At 35.2% G+C, this 24,384-nt stretch overlaps 1 protein-coding gene across 1 annotated transcript; it reads right to left on the minus strand.

The window, feature by feature from the left end:
* Positions 1-2,695: 2,695 nt before the first annotated feature.
* On the minus strand, positions 2,696-24,184 carry LOC129257672 (RING finger protein 32-like). The gene is made up of 8 exons (XM_064096595.1): positions 23,955-24,184; positions 19,249-19,483; positions 18,050-18,192; positions 17,569-17,601; positions 16,875-16,999; positions 16,094-16,202; positions 10,172-10,342; positions 2,696-5,165 (listed from the first exon to the last, which is right to left on the minus strand). Exons 1-8 carry the CDS (start codon positions 24,015-24,017, stop codon positions 4,929-4,931), a joined length of 1,116 nt encoding a protein of 371 aa, XP_063952665.1. The 5' UTR covers positions 24,018-24,184; the 3' UTR covers positions 2,696-4,928.
* Positions 24,185-24,384: the final 200 nt, after the last annotated feature.

A 24,384-nucleotide genomic window follows, 5' to 3' on the forward strand; every position in this document is an offset into this window, starting at 1 on the left:
CATGTGTTTTTCTACGTGCATGGTCTTAATTTGGAGGAATGTTGGTTCTAAGATTCGTTTTGGGGGTTGGGTTTTATTGATTTTTTATTCTTGAAATAATTGTGCCTGGAGGAAAGTCGATCTTCGACAATCGGTCTTCATGTTATATCACAGTAATTAGATTATTGGGTATTCGTTTTAGAATATTTGTAAAAACTACTTTATTTTTTTCAAATAATAACCTAGTCTGGAGAAAGGATGTTTGCTTTACCCATGCATTATTACAATGTTATGTAGGGGTCGTAGTATTATTTTTAAAAAGATGGGTGTGGGGTAAAGACTTTTTTTTTTTACTGGGTGAAACTTTGGAAAAATGGTCTTAGATTTGAAGTTTTTTAATTCATTTTTTAATAGCCGGGTCTGGAGGAAAGACTTTGGACTTTGGTGCTATATGAACGCATTGCTATAGGGTTTATTTTTTAGTTTTAAGTAACCGGGTCTGGAGAAAAGACTTACTCTTAGTGCATATATTCACAATATACGCCGTATAAGTTGAAACAACAACAAAGACATTAATTCCGCCAGTTTTAATTAACTGGGTCTGGAGAAAAGACTAAGCTCGATTCTCTTTTTTTTGTCACTGGAATATCATTATCGTATCTTAGTTTTGACTTATATTATAATTTTTGAAATAACTAGGTCTGGAAAAAGACTTTGGACTCATATCAAATTTTTTTAAACAACCGGGTCTGGAAAAAAAGACTTTGGACTTAAATTATAATTTGTGAAATAACCGGGTCTGGAAAAAGACTTTGGACTTATATTATAATTTTTTAAACAACCGGGTCTGAAAAAAGACTTTGGACACATCTTATAATTTTTTAAACAACCGGGTCTGGAAAAAGACTTTGGACTTATATTGTAGTTGTTTAATTATCCGGGTCTGGAAAAAAGACTTTGCACTTTTGTGCTATATGAACGCATTGCTATAGGATTTAGTTTTTAGTTTTAAGTAACCGGGTCTGGAGAAAAGGCTACGCTTGATTCTCAATTTACTCTTAGCGCATATATTCACAATATATATATATTATAACTTTTTAAATAACCGGGTGTGGAAAAAGACTTTGGACTTATATTAAATTTTTTTGAAACAACCGGGTCTGGAAAAAAGACTTTGGACTTGCATTATAATTTTGGAATTAACCGGGTCTGAAAAAAAGACTTTAGACTTGCATTATAATTTTTGAAACAACCGGGTCTGAAAAAAGACTTTGGACTTGCATTATAATTTTTGAATCAACCGGGTCTGGAAAAAAGACTTTGGACGTATATTATTATTTTTGAAACAACCGGGTCTGAAAAAAATACTTTGGACTTGCATTATAATTTTTGAATCAACCGGGTCTAGAAAAAAGACTTTGGACTTATATTATAATTTTTTAAACAACCGGGTCTGAAAAAAAGACTTTAGACTTGCATTATAATTTTTTAATTAACCGGGTCTGGAAAAAAAACTTTGGACATATATTATAATTTTGAAACAACCGGGTCTGGAAAAAGACTTTGGACTTGTACTATGATGTTTAATTAACGTCTGGAAAAAACACTTTGCACTTTTGTGCTATATAAACGCATGACTATAGGATTTCAGTTTAAAACGGATACGCCCAAAATCCTTTCAAATTTATTACATTTGTGGGTAAAGTCATTATTACATTTGTGGGCGATCAAAAATTATTACATTTGTGGGTAAAGTGCATTATTACATTTGTGGGTGAAATTATTACATTTGTGGGTAAAGTGTTATTACATTTGTGGGCGTTATTACATTTGTGGGTAAAGTGTTATTACATTTGTGGGCGTTATTACATTTGTGGGTGCAACACCCCCCCCAAAAAAAATCCCTCTCCTTAGGCTAATTGAAGTTCGTTTTGAAGCTTGACAGTTAAATCGTTATACGATGAAATATCTCCAAGTAAAGAATGTAATAATACTCTTTTTATGGTGCAATATAGTGGTTAATACTGTGATTCGGGGATGGATTATTGCAGGCAATATTTTATTGAAACTATGTTTTGAGTAGCACCATTTTCAACTCCAGTGGACGTTATTGGATTTCATGGGATTAAAAAAATTTGCAGTTTATTTTCACTTGCCCAAACACTATTCCATTTCATTTGTGAAAATAGAATTTTAGGACATGGCAATATATATATTATACATAATCATTGGCAAATTCAGCATTGTCATCTCCAACACAAATTTACTATCCCATGTGGCTTGTAATGGGGAGTGGAATATGTATTGGACTTCATTTGTCATCATCAAACAAGTCATACACGTTACCTGCCAAAAAAGTCCCCTATTGCACCCCCACCGAAAATCTCTCTGATCTCTTTTCCCTACCATTTATTTTCATCACCCTGTACTAATTCCCATTCTCTTTATTCATTCCCATGCCCTTTGCCCCCCCCCCCCCCCCATGCACCAGTACATTATCTCTCTATATACATCTCCCTCCTTCCCACGCTTCTTGCTCTTTTTTTTCTTTATCTTTCTCCCTTTCACCCCACACTTCCTTGATTTTCTCTCTCCTAATTTCCCTCTCTCTTTCTTGTATTCACCCCCCCCCCCTCTCTCTCTCTTTCATTTCATGTGTAGGTATTACTATTGTAAATACAGAAGTTTAAGACAAATGACAAAACACAAATACAAATATATTGAGAAATAAATCTAAATATTGCACATTTCAATTTCAAGGATAGTTACAATTTTTTCCTGGCCATATACAGGTTTACCTCCAATTTCTAGTATTTTAGTTACTGCCCCCAACCCTTTGCCCATTATAAATAAAAAAATTGGTTACATTTAGTGTGACTGGTGTCAATGGAAAACTTCATATTATTAACAATTGACTCGGTATTCTCTTATTTTCCCCCCCAGCTTATCAAGAACACCTGTATGTAATCGTTCCCGCCTCAATTCTTCCAAAAAGGGTGGAGAATAATATACAGTTAGACTTGAAAAATACCACTACCTTTAAACTTTAATAAAACAGAATTTTAATTTTTTTTAATCCTAATTAACTACTTAATTGAAAAACCAATTTTTTTACATTTTATTACCTACAATGTATATTATTTCATTGAAAACAGAAACTTGGCAACAACTATGATTAATAATTCAGCATAGTGTTCGACACAGTGACACAGAATCATTTGAAATAGTACAGTAATTACAACAGCTAACCACATCTTACCCCCTGTCCCCGCCCCATAAAAAGTGCAATTTTTGAAAACAATACAGCACAGCTGGTCAAAACAGTGGAACCACAATTGCATCACTAGCAATGATATGGTAAATTTGGAACTAAGATTGTATTTCTCTAACACTCATTCAATATAAATTTCAAATATTAATTGATATAAAATACGAAGGTTTCATTAGTTGCACATTTTTCAGCTTCAAAACTAGAAAGTGCTGTTCTGAAATAGAATTTTAGTACAAAAGGATTCATCCATACCACTAAAATAAACTATCTTCTGTTTATCCTAGCTTCATGAAAATTCCGACTTTAGCACAGCCGCTTTTACATGTATATCAGTTGAACACGTTTTATTCACAGTGTTCGAGCCTAGTCAAATGACATTCAGTGTCTAGCTGGAGATGGATGGATGAATGATGGACAAAGATAAATGTGGAGCAACCAACAGCTAAATTTATTTTAATGTAAAATTTTCCTCAGTTTTGTCTTGTTAAATACACTCTTTTGGTACGGTGTTCGATTAGTCACAAAGTATGGAAATTTTACCACCTACTGAGTTTCTCCGCTGACTACGTGGTCCGGTTATTTTATCATTATTAATGCTTATGAATGTTCCATTTTGTATAAAATGAAATCAAGATTCCTTGTTATATTGATATGTTTAACTATGATTATATAATACCTTTTCATTCAGTTCTGATTTATTCAATCTTAGGGCCTTTTCACACGAGAATCTTGAATCATCATTGTAATGATGATTGCAATTCGTCTTTAGAATCATTGTACCATTCCCATGTTCACTCGAAACTGTGATTTAAATTGGAATTCCTGAGCAAAGGCGGTATTGTGTCCTTGGTGACTTGTAAATCAAACCCAATCAAAGCACTGCATCGCAAAAAAGAAACTACGATGAGTGCATGACAATTGTATCATCTACGGAAGTGCTTGAAAGGTCACGTAAATTACGCCCCTCAAAAGATGTTTTGGAGCTCAACCCTTTCAGACGTAAAATTTGTACCATAATTTGAGTGAAACTTAATTGGAATTCACCTCCAGAGTAGAATTTTAATTTGTGATTAGCGTTTGTGATTCTAGTTTGGTTTCACACGTGCTAAAAATTCATCATTAGAATTATTTTTCACTGGAATCATCATTCAAATTACGATCTTTGTACCTTGTGAAAGGGCGGTTAGTTTCTCTATATATGCAAAGTAGCCATGTGAGGCAAAGCCCCTCCAGGTAAATCAGTATGCGTGACTTGCACCTGAATAGCCACCATGAACATTAATTTTGGTGGTATATTCAAGGCCGTCCAGGGACTGCAGTTTGTATGTGGCAAACATTATTATTCATAACTCAAGCCACTACAAATGCTGTCATAATTCCAAGTTTTGCGTCAAGCTGTAACCTTGTACCTCTCTAGATACACATCACATTTTACCTGCCCAATGACTTGGGGTCTCTCATGTTTGTCAACATACATGAAAGAAATCACCCAAAATCACATCTCAAGACTTCCACATATTGTTTCAGTCAGGCTCATTAATGAATTGAGGAGCCTATTTCCAGGCCTATTTCAATATCTTTGACTGCATCGATGGATGGATGAATGGATGGATTAATAGATGGATGGCTGGACAGATGGATGGATGGACGGAGGAATGGATGGATGGATGGACAGACCTCATATGTCTTGAATCCTTTTCTGATAACCCGCACGGCATACAGGACAGATCTTATGCACTCCTAAGGACAGTTCTTCAAAGGCTTCTAAGCAACAGAGATGAAAGACATGGGTGCAGGAGAGAAGGACAGTGGTTCTCTTCCCCTTTCTTGGTGAGTCCACATCAACATTTCCCTCTGATATGTTTCCAAGGGACATAATGCAGATGGGACAATCTTTCTCACCTCTCTCGACGGCCTGCAATTAGTAAAAGAACAGAAAGACTGTTAATGTTAACTATTTTTATGAAATTATAAACAAAATTCAGCAAATGAAATGGTGGTGACTCTCCTCTACATGTACAAGGGGGCCTCCATTTAACATCCTATCCAAGAGGAGTGTCTTTCACACTGCAACATAGCCTGTGTCTATGAAACAGGAAGGGGTATGTAAACACACAACTCAGACTACAGTCATTCCTCTGTGTTGGACTCGAACCCACAATCTCCTGTTTGACAAGCAGGCGCTTTAATAACCGAATGAGCAACTTGCTCCCCTTGATAAAAATAACAAAGTGTCAAGAATTTTTATCTCATATTATACACAAATACAGTTATTTTTCCAAATCACTTAATATTTTATGGTTATTAGAATTCAATAAATTCTATACAACAATGCACTTAAAAAAATAAATACTTCATAAAACTCAAATGCATATTTCCAACTATATAATGAAAGGACAGGATTATTATCATTTATTCACTCACTCACTCACTCTCAAACTTAATCATTCACACAGTACAACATGTGTCAGTCCCTTTATCATAATCCACAGAGCTAGAGGCACACTTCAGAAACCATTGACTGTTTTCCCCATCTCACATTTCAACACATGATACTACATAGCTTCAGTTCTCAACGCCACAGGGCTAGATACATTGATTGACTTGATTCAACATTGTGGAACCCCTTCATATTTCCACCATCTGACGCGTTTCTCTCACAGCTCGTATCTGTTTGGCGCCATGGGTTCATAGGCTCCATGAAAAATGATATGAATCAAAACCTTTCTTCCCAAAATCAAACGATGCAAAGGTTTAAGTAGCTACATGTTTACATGTAAATCTGCCTAAAGTATCTTCTAACATGTACAAATAAAAATCAATGTTGCACGCTTTCTATTGCATTTATTAAAAGTAGAAGAGGGATGATCTTCAAACAAGTACAGCACGGTTGATGCTTAAAAATAAAGGATTAAAAGTTTGAAGCTTTATTTCCAAATACATGTAATAACTGCATAAATCACAATGAATATAGGCAACTCATCCTCTTCCTTGTTAACTTAATAGGCAATGAGGAATGCAATTTATCCTTTAATGTATATTATGCAACATCATATGTATAGATTGTAGATAATGGCCCGTATTCTGAAGTCGGGTTTAACTTAGACCATGGTCTAACTCTGTGCTAAAATTATGTGAAGCAAAACATTTCAAAATTTAGTTTACAGTGAATGCTTCTCATGTTTTTTTTAGGTTTACTAATTATTTAATGGTGAAGACATTTGTCATACTTATCCTTCCCTGGCAGTTAAAGTGATTGGTTAACATTAGTTTGACTTTTAAAAAATCTGAGCTAGAAGGTCACACTTGTCACCTGTGTCTGTGATATGTTACAAAAATGAAGCCCAGAAAAAATTGCGTTCGAAAATAATTATTAAGTGCTTCAAAAATTGAAATATAAAGTGACCAAAAACACCATCTTAATTTCATCCCATACACTTATGTGTACTATTTAGGCGTCTATAAGACGCCTATTTACAAAATCAGGGTTTGCCTTGTAGTTTTAGCTTTTCATTCTCAATAATGATTGTTTTCAGGGTTTATTAGTTCTAATACATGCACTTGTACACATGTTTCATCTTGGTTTGATAATTTTTTAAATCGGCTGCTCACAAAGTTAAACAATACCTTTAATAATGTTTTGGGAGTCAAATGAGCTGATACATTGAACCTTTACTGTAGGAGATTTATGTAATAACTGGCTTTCCATAGTTAAACCACAACTTAAATTCAGAGTTTAAACTAATCCCGACTTTAGAATACGGGCTAATGGGTCTCTCTTTATTAAAAGGAAAATTGATCATGTTCAAACAACTTGGGTCAATATTCATACAGAAAAAAATCACAATCTACATGTAAAACTTAAAATTATCATTGAGCTAGTTTACATGCATGAATGCCTAAAAGCAATGCATATTGTGTTAACCCAGTTACAATCAATTATTGAATATTAAAAAACTAGAGGTGGGGAAACATAAAGCTCTTGTGTGCTATCCTTCCCTGGCCAACACTTTCTTAACAAAGTACCAGACAAATAAAGGAAAAGAGTAACATCGTGTGATTGAAAATGGAGATAATTTCATACAAGTACTTTCATATTAAAAGAGGCCTATACCCCGAGGATGAAACACACCAAATTATCACAAGTGCCATCACTACTCATGTTTACAAGCTAAAGTGAATATTCTAGGCGAATGGCACACTTTCCAACACTGGCTGGCCTAGAGCACTCACAGTGAATAGCCTACTTTAGTTTTCAAAGCAAAGAACCTGGCCACCGTAAGCCAAATTAAGTGAATTAAAAATCTGATGTAATGGAAACCCAGGGGCTAACATCTATACAGAATTGATAAGTTAGGACTTACAATGTAGTGGGTTGTTCTTATCTCCTTTTACAGGAGCTGACAATCAAAGTTATTGACGTCACAGCTAAATTTTGCAAGATGTGACTGAAAGGAGAATAGATTATGCTTGCTGATTTTAATGAAGGGAATGAATAATAACTGAAGCAAGGAGGAATAGCATCAATGGTCATGATTGGAGTGACAATCCGTCAAAGGAATAAAAGCTCTCTACAGTTATCAAAATTTTATTCAAAAACCCTTTAAACTTTAAAGCAAAAATAATATTGACTCTGCATGCACGTGTACCTGTCAGAGCCTGACAAAAAAAATATCTGAGCAAACTTACTCCAACGATGTTGTAGGACTAAGCCTGTTCATCGATCAGTTTATAAAATATTAACACATCTGATGGAGAGCATATGAACCACCACTGCTACAAGCCTTCTGGGTTCTGGGATTGCAGGAATAGTTGCACCATTTGCAATCAAACTGAACTCTAAGATCAAATGCAACTTGATTTCAACCAATCAAAAGATTTAACTCAGGACTTCTGTTGGGAATTTTCATTTCAAAATACAAATATTTCTGCAATGGACTGGGTCTAAAAGGGGGTGGAACTTCCAAGTACTGATTTAAGAACTAGTTCAATATTTACATCTATGGTGAACAATAATGTTTGGGGAGGAAGGGGAGGATGAGTTTCATATTATCAGCATTAGAAAACAAGTGGAGCACCTCTGGCAGCCTCGCCTGCATTCACGCCATTCAACATAGCAGCAGTGCTGACTTTGAAAACGACTATAGAATAATTATTCACAAAAAACACCATTCATATAATAACATACTGTGTTCATTGACCCTAAATTGCATTTGACCTTGATCATGTGACCTAAGACTTGTGCAAGACAATCAGTGATACTTGATTATCCCTATGTCCACATTTCATGAACTATATGTCTATATCCATAAACTTTCAAAGTTATGATGGCAATTCAACAAATACCCCAATATGGGCATAGTTCATGATCACTGACCCTAAATGAGCTTTGACCTTGGTCATGTGACCTGAAATTCAAGCAGGATGTTCAGTGATATTTGATTACCCTTATGTTCAAGTTTCATGAACTAGGTCTATATACTTTCTAAGTTATGATGGCATTTAAAAAACTTAACCCAAGTAGGTTAAGATTTCGATGTTGATTCTCCCAACATGGTCTAAGTTCAATGACCCTTAATTCCCTTTGTCCTTGGTCATGTGACCTGAAACTCAGGCAGGATGCTCAGTCAGTAATACTTAATTACCCTTATGTTCAAGTTTCATGAACTAGTTCTATATACATTCTAAGTTATGATTGCATTTCATAAACTTAACCTCGGTTGAGATTTCAATGTTGACGCCGCCGCTGCTGCAATTGGAAAAGCGGCGCCTTTAGTCTGTTGCTCTACTATGCAGGCGAGACAAAAATATGGATGGCTTACTTATGTGCATAGAAAAGGCTTCATATTCAAAACCTCAGAGACACTGATAGCACATAACATTAGGCAATGTATATACTTTTATAGAGATTTATTTTCTCAATGACAATGAAATTGAGTATGGGCTACATTTAATTGATTTATTAACAATCTTATATGACTGATAGTTATGGAGGTGCAGGTATACAAAAATCAATTTGCATGAACCATACATGGATTTTAGACTTTTATGATATGTATAAAGTTACACTATCAACACAATAATGGAATTGATTTACTACACTCAATATGTAGCAAGTACTGTTAAAAATAATACAGTTATCAATGCAGTAATCAAGATGCAACCTACTGATGGAAGTAACAGCATTTATTTCAAAATTCTGGCATTCTGGGAATCATGATTTTGATTGGCTACTAGTACTGTCATGTAATCACATGATTAATATTCTTGTTGCCGATGGCAGAGTTACCAATTGTAAGTTGTAATGTATATATTGGGCTGAGGAGTGTTTCACCACCCCCTTCCCTCCCTCCAAAAGACAAACATACAATTAATTAAAATAAAACATTTAAACATGTTTCTACCAAGACATCACATCAACAACCACATGAATATTTCAAGTACTCATTTTAGCTTTCATTATCTACATAATAATACCAGCAGCATACCACAAGAGCAAGCATTTCCTTTTAATAATAACCCATAGAGTATTGAATCTCCTTTAATTCCAAAAGACTTTGTATAAGAACCACCTAATTCCATAGATACCAAAACAAAAATAACAAAACATTTGAGGCACAATCGGATACTGTCCCCTCCCTGACTCAAAAAGTAATGCAATCCTCCATCAAGGGACATAGATATTTCATCTAAGGGGCAAAGATGTTCAAGAAAACAGAAGCTTGTTTTCTTTTAGAGTAGATCTAAATAATGCAAACAGCAAGATTTACAATATTTTGAAAAGACCCTCCCTGAGAATACACTACCAGTCAAGAACAAAGGAAGAGATGATATAGACGTCCCCTACTTCTTGATAACCTTTCCATCCTTCCTGTCTTTCAAGGATGCTCACATTTATTATTCAATCTATACTTTATTTACCTTGTATTGTATCGCTTCCCACTCATCTTCCGTGATAGCCCTCAGCAGAGTGGAGGTATCCAGGCTATGGAACACGCTTCGACTGTCGGCCACTGACCGGTCGATCTGTGAAAGAAACTCCTCCACCCTCATGTCATACGATCTGACTAACCGATCTGTGATGGCCTGCAGCTGTATTACCATGGAAACAAGAGGATGGAGGAGGGGTAAACAGGGGTGTGTCAGTTTTCTGCATTTTAATTGGGTGTAGGATTACATGTTTATTAGACATAGATAGCCCTTGTGTTGGTGAAACACACTTGTAAGGTAAGAATAGTGCAATTGAAAGAAATTCACAATTCATGAAAACTTTATTCTTTTCTTCTTTTTTTATTTACCAAAGTCAACAGACCATCAAAATAGTCTGTTGCTAAAAGTTATTAACCCCAAAACAAACAAATTAAAATAAAAACCCAATTACCTTCCACATTTTTATATTGGTTTTTCCCTGCCTAACATTTCTAGGCAATCTTTGTAACAAAGGTAAGAAATAACAAAATATTTGTATACATTGAAACATCAACATATTATAATATAAAGACAATGAAACAAATGTGATTCCTATATCAAAGTATCAAGAGATATCTAAATTGCTGTGGGTATTAACTTTTGAAAAAACAAATTCATCTCAATTTACCAAAAGGTATAATAAAGCAGAGTACCGTATACTTTGCATTGAAGTAAATTACATGTATATATTGTGCAATGTGTTCAATGACAAAAACAGGCAAATTGTATTTTCTCATCCTACATAACTAGCCATGTTCATAATTAGGGAGGGGCAAAATAGATGTCATATGACTACATTTACATATGAAGTATACTTTCTTTGCATAGAAGGCATACTTCAAGAAATCAAAATTATACAAAAACTGTACTTTTTTTCATTTTCAGGGACTTTGTGATATATTGAAATGTATTTTCTATTCTTCATTTTAAAAAATATGATACACGTTGTCTACAGGTGTGATGTTTCATCATCTTCATTCAAAGGATGTCAAACCAGATCACAGAACCAAAATGTTACACCTTTATTGTCTATTTTTTTGTAAAAGATAAACACTACATGAATTTTAAAACAGTCCAGTATATTTCATTTACAGATCTTATTCACAGGCTCTAGGATGAGATAAAAAGGGAAATGTTTAAAAACTTTTGTTCAATGTGTGCAATTGAAAATCCTCAATATATTTTTTTTTCACTCACACCAAGTTTCAAACCTCGACCTGCATTTTGCGACAAAGTGATTAAAAGCAAAGATTGGATGCTTGCCTACGGGTATGTGGTTAGTTAGCTGGGTTGTGATAGGGCAAGTCGGATATTGTGTTATTTGAGAAGATAGTCAGAGCGACAAAATTTCAGATCAAGCCAAACAATAAGGGTAGCCAAAGGCTATTTGCGTCTTTCAATTTTGGAACCTGCCAAGATCGTAGAGAAAAAGAGATGGACATTTTGATGTAACATGACTACAGGTTGTGTGTTTTGAAAATGATATATGATGAATTCCTACTTTAGAGTGAATGATATAATCTTGCGGAACCACAGAGACAATTATGGGGTTTACAAATATTGCTCTTACTTGTTCACAATTTACACAAATAACTTTCAATAAATTATATAAACATTTATAATTATGAATAGAATATACAATAGATGTTTTATACTTATTTTGATTGCTACAAAGTTTACAAGTTAAAAAAAAAAATCTATGCATCGTTGTAGAGAAACCAAGTAATCAAGGTGCTCATACTTTAGAGAGAAAATATAATGTGATATTTTCAGCATAGAATATACTGAAAGTGAATATGTGACTTCATCTTCCAGTTCTATTTCTACAAATCTGTTCTAAATGCATGTGAAGTGAAATATTTGATTTGATTTGATATAAATGTAATTGAATATTGATTATATGTTTGCAGCTCATAACATCACTACTATGTGTTGTTCAGAAAATGTATAGGCCCTTACCATAATATTGATCCTATAATATGTACATGTATGTGAACTATATCTGAGTGGGGGGGGGGGGAAACAAACGATAGGAATATTGGTTCTATTGCATTTAAAAAGCATCTAATTGAAGGCTTCACCATTCCTTTATTTTCTAGGAATTTTTTTTTATATTGTAAGTAATTCATTTACCGGTAAGTGTTCAGAATAATGCAGATCTAAATATTCAGTCTTTGTATATCACAAATGAAATTGAATTGTACAGAGCACAAAGCATTCCACAACGTGTATGGTCAACACAAAATAACAAGTTGTTTTAGATGCTTGCTAAAGAGTGCGGGAACCCCCAGACTGCCCCCTTTCCAGTTTCGCGGCCCCTTATTAGGCATGAATTCAATTTCCTTTCAAAACTCTTCTATTTGTTCAATCATCAAATTCATTGCGTTGATCATTCTATGTGATGTACTGGTGTGATAATCTTTGAAAAAATAGGATGCAAAAAGAAACACATGACTGCAATAAAAGAGGCAATTAACAATAATTCAAATATACAAGTGATATATGATTATATGTGTAGATATATATGTCAGTGCTGCAGAAAGACGATATTTTACCTCCTCTAATCTCTTGATCTGCATATCAGTAAAATATGAGAAACAAACATTAATTTAATGATATTATGATTCTGTGTGACTGTGCATCTCCTACCATTTGTACATTCCAAACCGGTCTACCTATGATTTTTTTTTCATAGGCAGACATCACACAGCAGTTGCTGTGTAATACAATACCCTTGTGGTATTAATGGAGAAACATGAATAACCTTATCATTTGTACATGTATGTGAAATATTTCAAGATTTGGGAACCTTATAATGTACTACCAATGAATGGTGCTACTTACCATAATGTATGCTTTACATCATCATCATCATCATCATCATTATCATCATCATCACCATCACCATCATCATCATCACCATCATCATCATCACCATCATCACCATCATCATCATCATCACCATCATCATCATCATCATCATCATCACCATCATCACCATCATCATCATAATCATCATAATCAACTCATTATCCATCATCCCCATCATCTTCATCATCACTACCACCCTCATCAACATTATCATCATTGTCACTGTCATGTTTTTTTAATAGCCACTAAAAAAATTACTAATAAGTATAAGAGTTTATTGCCAGCTTGATGCTGCCATGTTTATTTTGTTCTTCATTCAAGAATAATTGAAAATTTGTATTGGTAGTACATAAAAGAATAATGTACTCCATGACCATCAAGCACCTTCCAAAATTATAATTATTCATCTGGGTTAGGCTCGAAAACTAATCCTTCACTTTCACACCTTGAATCCATATACAATAAATCATTATGACACCATTCAATTTGATTTATGTGTGTTATGACAGAAAAATCAAGTTCCTTTCCACTAATATAAACATTGTAAAAATATGATGTTCATTTTGAAATAAACATCATCTGCTGATGGCTTTTCTCTGGCTTTGGATGATTCTGAATACTATTTGTGTGAGTTTCATCTTTTTATAGCCACATATTTCCAATTATCTTAGCAGATCACTGGGGATCTTGATTTACATGTACATTTAACTGGTGGATTGGAAAATTCACAGTAAATTGCGCCGGCTGTGCAAAGGAGAGGAACTTGGCTTACGCATACAGTATGTCCTATTATGTCACATTATATACAACTGAATATAGTATGTTTTGTTTTTGTTTTACTAATTTTCTTCCCTACTCATGATAAGTGCACAATGGATGAAACACAATGTGTATGATGCAAAAGGTGCCTGTACATTTCCCCAAGTAATTACACACTTGTTAAAGCAAACTCACTTTTAAGAAAATTAATAATAAAAAAATATTTCAATGAATATGAAATATTCATCATAAATACCAAAAGTATTTGTAACCATATTGATATGTTCATGTCCAAATAGACATTTAGAACCCATTTTTGATGGAAAGTACTTTTATGTAAAGCTTATACCTAATGTCTTGTATCTTGTCCCGTTATAATCATACTTAATCATATAATCATACAATAGAGATTATTCCAAGGGGAGAATGTTAGACCCCTTACATGTAGGTGCAAAACAAAGAGATTCCAAAATAGTACACCTTTTATGATAATTCTTTTAAATTCACAATAATTTATTAATTTAATTTTCAATATGTTTGTCTGTGCAATACTTTTTAACACTCTTTCACCTTCACTCTTACTTTACCTCAGTATTTTAATGTCATTTATGAGTTTTCTGTTCAGATTTTTTCAATCGATGTGTTAACTTTTAGGATTGGTAATTTTTAACAAATATCATCTTCAATTTGAATAATGAATTGATTTTGATTTTTAGAATTTATAATGAAATCTATTTTCCTCATAATGTTTGTATCTGTGTAAGGGTATCATGCTACTGTAATTATCTATATACTGTCTTCTAGTTTGAAATATAATTGTTGAAGAATTTTTGTAAGCATGCTAGAATTTCAGCCATTCGGCTGCCATGTATGCAATTGAATTTGTGAAATGAAATACCATTATTGAATTGAATTGAATTTATGAAAGGACTTCTCGCAAGTTTTATCCGACAAAGTATGTGTTATCCCACATTTATCATAAGAACTGTGCTTCTCAGCTTATCAAACTTAAGAAAAGTTGTCAGATCTGACATGTCGAATGAAAAATGTTGAAGAATTGCGTCCCAGGTATTTTAATAAATTGCAGTCATTCGTTTGATTCTAAAGAAATGTTGACAATTTAAGATCCAATAGTTATTTTTATTACCACATAAGTATTTACTTTCAAAGTTTCTATAGAAATAGAAAAACAGAAGAAACAAGTGGAGCGCCTCTGGCAGTCTCACCTGCATTACGCGATTCAATATAGTAGCAGAGTTGACTTTGAAAACTACTATAAAATAATTATTCACAAAAAACACCATTCATACATGTATAATGATACAATACTATGTTCATTGACCCTAAATGACATTTGACCTTGATCATGTGACCTAAGACTTGTCAGTGATACTTGACTACCCCTATGTCCACAATTCATAAACTATATCCATTAACTTTCAGAGTTATGACAGCAATTTAATAATTACCTCCAACATGGCCAGAGTTCATTGATCTTTGACCTTGGTCATGTGACCTGAAACTCGCATAGGATGTTCAGTGATACTTGATTACTCTTATGTCCAAGTTTTATGAACTAGACCAATACAATTTCAGAGTTATGGTAATTCAATAAATACCCCCACTTGGCCAAAGTTCATTGACCTTAAATGACCTTTGACCTTGGTCATGTGATCTGAAACTCATACAGGATGTTCAGTGATACTTGATTACTCTTATGTCTAAGTTTTATGAATCAGATCCATAATGAAAGTTATCATGGTACTTCAACAAATACCCCCAACTTGGCCAAAGTTCATTGACCCTAAAAGACCTTTGACCTTGGTCATGTGACTTGAAACTCAGGCAGGATGTTCAGTAATTACCCTTGATTACCCTTATGGCCAAGTTTCATGAACTAGGTCCATATACTTTCTAAGTTATGATGACATTTCAAAAATCTTAACCTTAGGTTAGGATTTCGATATTGACTCCCCCAACATGGTCTAAGTTCATTGACCCTAAATGACCTTTGGCCTTAGTCATGTGACCTGAAACTCAGGCAGGATGTTCAGTAATACTTGATTAATACTAAGTCCAAGTTTCATGAACTAGGCCCATACACTTTCTAAGTTATGCTGTCATTTCCAAAACTTAACCTTCGGTTAAGATTTGGTGTAGACACCGCCGCCATCAGAAAGCGGTGCCTACAGTCTCACTCTGCTATGCAGGTGAGACAAAAAAGAAATGAAGTGAAAAATTTACCTTTGCTTCATAAAATTTCTGTCTCAACTTCGGATCCTTGGGTGGAACAGTTTCTCTCAACTTTTTGTACCAGGAACGGACTACATACCCTCTCCAGCAGGCTTGTATCCTGTATTAAAAGCATAATACTAACAATGAAATACTATACACTCTACATAAAGAAGGTAAAATTAATATATGGTAAAACAGCGATGCATACATCCTCTGAATCAAAAAGGTAAAATCAATATGAAAAGGTTGGACTGCATGCCCTTGCTGGCTTTCTTGTGTTTATCAAGATAAGGTTAGGTTAAAATAAGTCTATAATTGAAAATTCATTAACCATGGGTAAACTCAAGCATCAATTATTCAAAGTATTACCAAGACCTGTTTAAGTTTGGTTAATTATATACACCATGTTCTTTTTCAAAATCAAATACTATAGTTTAATATATACCAACAGCATTCATCTTATATTCTATTGATTAATCCTTATTCTTCCTTGTACTTGGGATTTATCAATCAATGAAATATTTCTTTAATTTTTAAATTCTTACTTGCAGCTTGTGTTGTTTTGCAAGTCTTAGCAACAATTGGTCAACCCAAATGCATCTCATTATGATAAAATGATGGTGTGTGTATTATGAAATACACAAATTCAGTTGGTGTATTCAGTTACGGTTATTCCAGAATGATTAAAAAACCTACAACGGGGTTTTAACCCCTATATGATTAAAACCGCCTTTACAAATTACAGCCCAATTATTCTTGTGAGAATATTTTTATTAGATCTGGAGCTGACCTCGTGGCACACTGATGACGATGATAAGTAGCACCTTCGTGTATGACCCTGGTTTGGTACTGTTGCTTTCGACACATGGGACACGTCTTACGACCAGTGAATCTCTCAAAAGCTTGAAGACAATTCTATAACATACATAAGCATTGGATGATTTTCTAATTTTAACCAATTGAAAGCCATCAAATGATCAAACATGTATATCCCTCTTCTATGGAAGGTTGATGGTTTGATCCCTGGGTGGGTCACATCAGAATTATAAAAATGGGGCCATCTGCCTTCTTGCTACATGCTCAGCATTTAGATTGGAAAAGGGTAATAATAACATATTATGCTATACAATACTAGAAGAGTACTTCTATATACTAAAATGGCTACCCTGGGTATTTATTCTAATTATTATATCACTGAAGTCTTATTTGGTAGTGTAATGTTATCTCAAATAATACTCATAAATTATAAACTGCACGATAATGCAGAAATAATAATCTAAGAGTAGCATACAAGACAAACCAATATAAAAGATTTTGCTAAACAAATTATTTCAAATATTCAAAACAAAATCACAGAACAAAGGAAAAATCTACCTACTTGTGAAAATAATAGAGTTGAAATGTTTATGGAATGTATTTAAACTCCCTGATTTTACGTTTTAATTCATATTCCCAATGTTAACAGTGCATGCCATGGAACTTACCCGATGGAATACATGTGAACATGACAGCAACACCTGAGAGGAAGATAAAAAATAACAAAGTTTTGATCATTCTAAGAATACTTATGCACTCTACATTCACCAACTTGGAAAACCAATATTCAATAGCCTTATTATTGATTGTTCGTACTCTCTAATTAATCCAAACAAACATAAACTCACTCTAATAAACATCTACATGCATTTATAATTGGTAAAAACTCAATGAACTGTACTATTTACCCCAGGTTTTGTTTTCTTTATCAACTTGCCTTGTATAGGTAATTTTGTTTAAAACATTACTTTAATTCAAAAGCAGAGGAAGGTTACATATAAACAAGACAGTGATATTACAACAAAAGAAAGAGAAAGAACACAAGCAGAAATATTTATCTTCCCAAATAGATGTAAATTCCAGTTTAAAATTATCTATTCCCCTCACCCCCAACGTAGCATGCCCCTCTAGCAACACTATAGACTGTACCTGTTGATGAAGACCAAAGTCTTCCTTACAGACAGCACAAGGTTGGATGGAATCATCTCTTTGATTAGACTGGTCTTTGACCTTAGCCCACTGATCCTCTGACAAGGGTTGCTCTGGTGCATCAACTATCCCCATCTTCTGGGCTGGAATCATTTCATACAAAGGACAGAAAAAATAGAAGAAATTTATTAGTTTTCCTGAATTCTATATCGAGAAAGATCATAAACACATGTACATGTACAATTAATGCACTTATTATCAATTGTTTCTGAACAGAAAGATGAATTTTGTCTTCAACTGATTACCTTAATTCAGCAGATTTTTATTACACAATACATAATTGCAAGGAAATCCTGCTATTGACTCAAGGAATACTTGTAATATAGAGATTTGAAAATTAGAACTTATTCTTTCATATAGAGTCTTAAAATTCAATTTCAATATTGTGACAAAGATAGAACAGAACCCGGGGGGGGGCACTCGACCAAAAAAGTGGTAGGGGTGTGCCGCGGGCGAGGCAAAAAACGGGGGCCTTGGAGCGGGCTTATTGTAAAAAGGAGGGTCCTCGGAACGGGCTTCGGAACTACAAATGTTTGTGAAAACGGGGGTCCTCGGAACGGATCTCCGTATCTCTGTGAGTGCGTATGCATCCCTATGGAACGGGCAATCGTGCATGACGCAGCTAGCGCGGCCTCCGCCGGGTGCGCTCGCGCTTAGGCGATGGTCGAAAAGCGCTCTACGGTCGCTTTTCACCAAAATTGTGGCTGATCAATGCGACCGGAACGGCGTAACGAAAAATATGCGAAGCTTTGGAGCGGATTTCTTTCTTCTTTTTTCTCGATAAGAAGGAAATGCTATGCCTTGGAGCGGCTTCTTTGTTCTTTTTCTCAATAAGACAAAAAATGCTATGCCTTGGAACGGAAATTTGAGCGTGAAAATGGGGGTCCCCTCCGCGGCACATACCCACTATGCATTATATACTGAGTGCCCCCCCCGGGGAACAGAATACATAATTTGCTACTGTCACATAGATTGAATTACTTGAATTTTTGCTGCTGTCACTGGTTTCGTTAGTCGACATAACTATTCTATTCTACATTCAACTTTTAAACTAGCAAACTTCTGTTTCTGTGATAAGAAAATCAATAATTTGATTTTGCAAGATAATTTTCAGGAAATTATGACAAGACTAGACATACCAAGAGTAAGCGGTTTAGGCTTCGGGTCCAAGACATATTCCTTCTCTTCTGCAGTTTTCTTGGAATTCTTATTAACCTTTTTACCCCTCCCAGTGTCTACAACCGCCTTGGCAGCTTTCGACGGTTTCTTTGCAGGTGGGAACTTTTGAAGAGGCCTTTTAAAAGGGTCCACAAGAGAGAGATTCTGCATCAAGTGGTCTTGAATTGCCACAGCAGCCAGTGCTGTACTACTCCCCTGCATTAGTAAAAACAGATTGACTGCAGTTAGCATACTTTTCCTTGATTAATTACCTGTCAAATTGCAAATGTTCTAATATGAAAAAAAGAGTAAATTATGCCAACATTTTGCATATATGTAGGTCCTTCAAATGAGAACATTAGAATGGTATTAACCCTTTCCACACATACTTTGCACCGATGCACACTCGGTGCCGCGTAACCTTTGCATTTCACGCTCAAACAAACAATCCATTGGGTGATTTCAAGTTCGGTGTTCGGGGTTGGTGTTGGTGTTGAGAGCGTAAAAAGGCCGCTGAACCGAGCTCCAACACCGAGCTGGGTTCAGAGGAATGATACCGATTGCTTTATCGATAACACATGACGTCAGGCCTCTGCGCTGCGCTGCTAAATCATCTCAACTTCACGCGAGAAGTCTCGACGACGAAAATGAAATCGGAGAGAAATGCATTAAATTCTCATCGTACAGAATACCAATGTTTTTATTAATTCAAGAATTCGAAAGAGTGAACATTATTCTTCATCAAAATATATACAGCTCAAATGATTTGTGCTCATCTTAACTGTAAAAGCTAATTTTACGGGGATGTTTCATCGTGTTCGCCGCCTGTTCACGAGCTTGAAATTGCCAACACCAACACCGAACTTGAAATCATGACTTTCCCAATCCCTGGGGGTTGGTGTTGGTGAATGGGAAAATTGCACGTAGATCGTCAACACCAGCCGCAGTGCTGGGTTCAGCAGACGACATTCAACACCAGCATTCAACACGAAATACAGAAATACGTCATATTTTCCGAGGTCAATCCCAACACCAGCCTGATTTCAAGTACGGTGTTGTGGCTGGTGTTGGTGTTGTCACAACACCAACACCAGATTTCAACACCGTACTTGAAATCACCCAGTGTGTCCCTCCCTGAAAATAATTCAGCACAGAGGGGTTCATGGCCCAGCACACAAAGAGCTATTAAAGCTACATGTATATGAAGGACTATCCTCAATAGCCCGTATTCTGATAGCAGGTTTAAATTAAACTCAGGTTTAAAGTTGTGGTTTAAGTATGGATAGCCAATTGTTGCATAAATCACTAACAGTAGAGATATCATACTTCAGCTCATTTGGCTCTCAAATCATTCATAATTGTCTAGGAAGCATAAATAGATGATTGTCTTCACCATCGATGAATCCGGAAAGAGCACAGTAAACATAAGAAACATACAACTTAATAAAAATTTTGATACTTTTGGCTTCCCATACTTAAACCACAACTTTAAACCTGAGTTTAAATTAAACCCGACTTCAGAATACGGGCCTATATGTTAAGGGAGAAAACATTTAATTCTTTTCATCTTTGTATTTTACACTTAACTGATTTCAGGACATGTTAGCAGTGCATTGACAAAAATGGGAACACTGTACAACGTTCTGTTATTAATTTCAACATGCATACATGTAGGTTGGGACTCTCCTTTACATAATACCAACATTTGCATCCTTTTAGATGGACGATGTGTTTTCCAGATGCATTCACACAGGTCTGCAATAAATACAGCAGTGAGGCACGCTTACATACAGTAGGCCTATAGCAGAGATTGTTAGACATCCTTTGAGATTGCACAATCTTATCCCAGACAGAAGCTCTTATCAACATCATAGCCAAGATTTTATTTTGGAGGGGGTGCGCTTGGGGGGGGGGGTGGCATGAGGGGGGATTTTTCCCCCTCCATTGCAGAGCTTTCTATACTTTGTCAAATTTAAATTGGAAAAATATCGCTCTCTCTTTTTAATACTTTTATCAGCTTAAATTCAATTGACTTTGTTGTGATTATAAATGCGGTTTTCAAATAAATTGTGAACATGCAAAAAAGGGGGATAAGATGGAGTAATGAAAATAATTCCATTTCCCCCAAAATGGGAAAGAGATAGCATAAAAACCTCTTATTATTATTTCATTTTTTGGAAAGACTTCCATACGTACCCCCCCCCACCTAAAATAACAAAAGATTGTCGCACGCATTGACTTTTGAACGCGCGATGCGATATGTCGAACGAAGGGCAGGGGATGTCGAATCTCGGCCGTGAAACATGGCAATAAATTTTAAGATTATATGAATTATTGAGATGGAATCTGAAAATGAATATTGAAATTAAAAATAGACAAATATATCTAACAAACATCACTTTGTGAAAAGAAATTTTACAACAAAATAAATTGCAGAAATTGTAACTCACTGTTATTGTTAACATATGTCGAATCTTGGGCATGTTACTCTACCTCAGTTTGTTTGGCTAATGAAATTGGACCCAAGGCTAAGCCAGGTCGCAAGTAGACCAAAAGCTTTGGTCTCTGTTCCGCTGAGGGACCCCCCTCTCTCTCTAGTTATCTCTCTATCTATCAAACTCGCATATACAAGAGAAGAATCTTACTAATCAAAATATTGCGAGCTCAAAGCACGAGCTGACATTTTTTTAAATATTCAAAACTGATAGAGAGACACATTTTAAACAATCATGAAACTTATTAATCATGTATTAGCTTACCAATCGAATCATTCGATTACGACAAGATCTGAGAATTGAATGTTTTTAGGAATTCATTCAAAGCATAAAATTGTATCTCAACATTAAAATAAGGCGGGCGCAACGCATGAGCTAAAGCTTTATATACCAATAAAAATTTTGGACATTTTAAGTATTTTCAGTAATCGTGAAAAAGATTGATATTTCATGAAAGCTCAAATCCCGAGGAGGAATATTTATTAATTGACTTTAAAAAAACTGTTCTAAGCCCCATTTAATATTTGATTATAAGTCGCGTTAAACAGTAAAAGCGGAAAAAAAATAAAGTATTTTGTGTTCCTCTATCATAATTCTCTTTCTCTTTAACCCTGGTTCCTTTTTTTTTGGGGGGGGGGAGTATTTTGGTTTAAAAAAAGAGAAAAAAAGAGAATTGCTGGCTAGTGGGTGTAGTGGTAGGGACACCCCCCCCCCCCCCCGTAGTTACGCGTTACGCCAATTTGGGACCAAATGATCCTACATGTCCGAGGCGAAACCTGTGCAATCAATTAAACATTGTTTTTTTTTTAATTAAAGCTTGCGCTGTGTAACTTCAATCTCTTTCACCTAAATTTGCGATGAATGCTATAATTATAAAATATATAATTATCAACGTCTGGCGAAAAGAATAACCAACCGATCAGCTGACGAGAACGCATATCACGTGATCTGCATATCAGCTTCGATCGCGAGGCAGAAGTGAAGAGCAACTGCCAAGAAAATCAGCAAAAAGTCGTCAAAATGTAAGTTCCCCTTTATTTCTTTCAATTTCTTTTGTTGTTGATAACAACTTATATGTACCCACTCACACAACATGCGAGGTTAGTATACATGTACTAACCTCGCACAACGCATGTCATTTCATAATGAATTTTGACGTTTTCATTCATCTCACGAATGGGAGAATATGAAACACGCCTAAATCTTCACAATATACTAAATTTAGTCATCTTAATCTTATAATGTAATCTAATTTTAAAAATCAGCACGAACTTATCTATAAAAATGGATTTTAAACGCTTACCTCCAAATCTCAGCCAGTTACTCCGTCTGATCCTTAATACTGCAGTGGAAATTACGCAAACAACAATCGAAATGCGAATTTTTCCTATCGAACAGTCTAGATTCAAGTCGCCGGCGCATAATAGGAAATTGTACCAAAAATCAACAGGTTGCATGTCACGCATAATCGCTGATGGCGCTACATCATAAAATAACGCTGAACAGCGAAAAAAATGCGGAGCGCCTAGAACGCAGCCAGCAGTACAGCTGATCTGACGTAAACGACGTAAACAAGCAAGTTTATTAAATAATATCGCGCGCCCTCTCTGTGCGTATAGAAAGAACCAGCGAATCGGGGCCATGCCTGCTTCGACATCAAGAAAAATCATCGATATAAAGTACCAGAAAGACAGAGAGGAATTGAAATTGGCTTCATATCGTTTTGTAAGTTTCATATCCAAAGCTTATCTGATCTTAAATCCATATATATTGCTAATTTAAAATATATAGCCCGAAAGGCATTGCAAGTGCCGTGCAAGTGGTTATCCTGTGGACGGCGGCGGTAATGTACCCATACTATAGGTGATATGTACCCTGGCTTGAAATAAAATTGCATGTTAGATTAAGAATAGGGCCTAGGGCTAGGGCCTATAGCTCGTACTTGAAATATAAAATAGAAATATCATCTTCCCAAAGATTCCTAACCCAAAATACTAGTGATGTCGCCTATGAGCTCCATACATGTTAATGTTTGGACCTCATTGGTACTAGGAGTGATCTAAACTAAAACTAGCCTTGCCTGGCCTACCAGTGCCACTAACAGAGACCACAGCACAATTTGCTACATGTGGGACTTAAATTAATTAAAGTAAAAAGACCAACTTCGCGCTACATTGCACAACTCAGCTCACCTTTGGCAGTCTTGATGGATTGTTTCCATTAAAACGTGAATTACTGTAATGCTGAGACCCCATCTTGATGTAAGGTTGAACTACGGGTAAATCACATTAAAAATAAAATACACAGAACTTTAATAGTCAGGTCTCGATCTTCACTAGTTAGAACTTAATAGGAGTCTCAATTCGTTGTTTACCGTTGTTTAGCGATCAATTATTCCACTCGCTCCAAATCGGAGCTCCCTCTATCGTCTTTTACAATATAGGCTGTGCAGAAGCAATTTGGTCCAGTAACTTGCTTTGAATGTTTTTTTCGATTCACTTACATTACACAATTTTTCTCCTAATATCCATACATTTATAAATTTCAATTCATCAATCTTTCCCACTTTTTTTTCACCCTTCTTATATATTCATTCTTCAAATTTCTTGTCTTACACTTACC

The sequence above is a fragment of the Lytechinus pictus genome, chromosome 3 (assembly GCF_037042905.1).
Source record: "Lytechinus pictus isolate F3 Inbred chromosome 3, Lp3.0, whole genome shotgun sequence".
NCBI classification, from domain to species: Eukaryota; Metazoa; Echinodermata; class Echinoidea; order Temnopleuroida; family Toxopneustidae; genus Lytechinus; species Lytechinus pictus.

What these genes read in the sequence shown, in the direction of transcription:
- LOC129257672 (XM_064096595.1), bottom strand. Translation starts at nt 24,017, where the DNA reads ATGGGGTCTCAGCATTACAGTAATTCACGTTTTAATGGAAACAATCCA. An exon ending in ACTTTGGTCTTCATCAACAG is followed by an intron (nt 17,602 to 18,049) that starts GTACAGTCTATA and finishes TCTTCCTCTCAG; the next exon opens with GTGTTGCTGTCATGTTCACA. An exon ending in AGAAATTTTATGAAGCAAAG is followed by an intron (nt 10,343 to 16,093) that starts GTAAATTTTTCA and finishes ATGGTAATACAG; the next exon opens with CTGCAGGCCATCACAGATCG.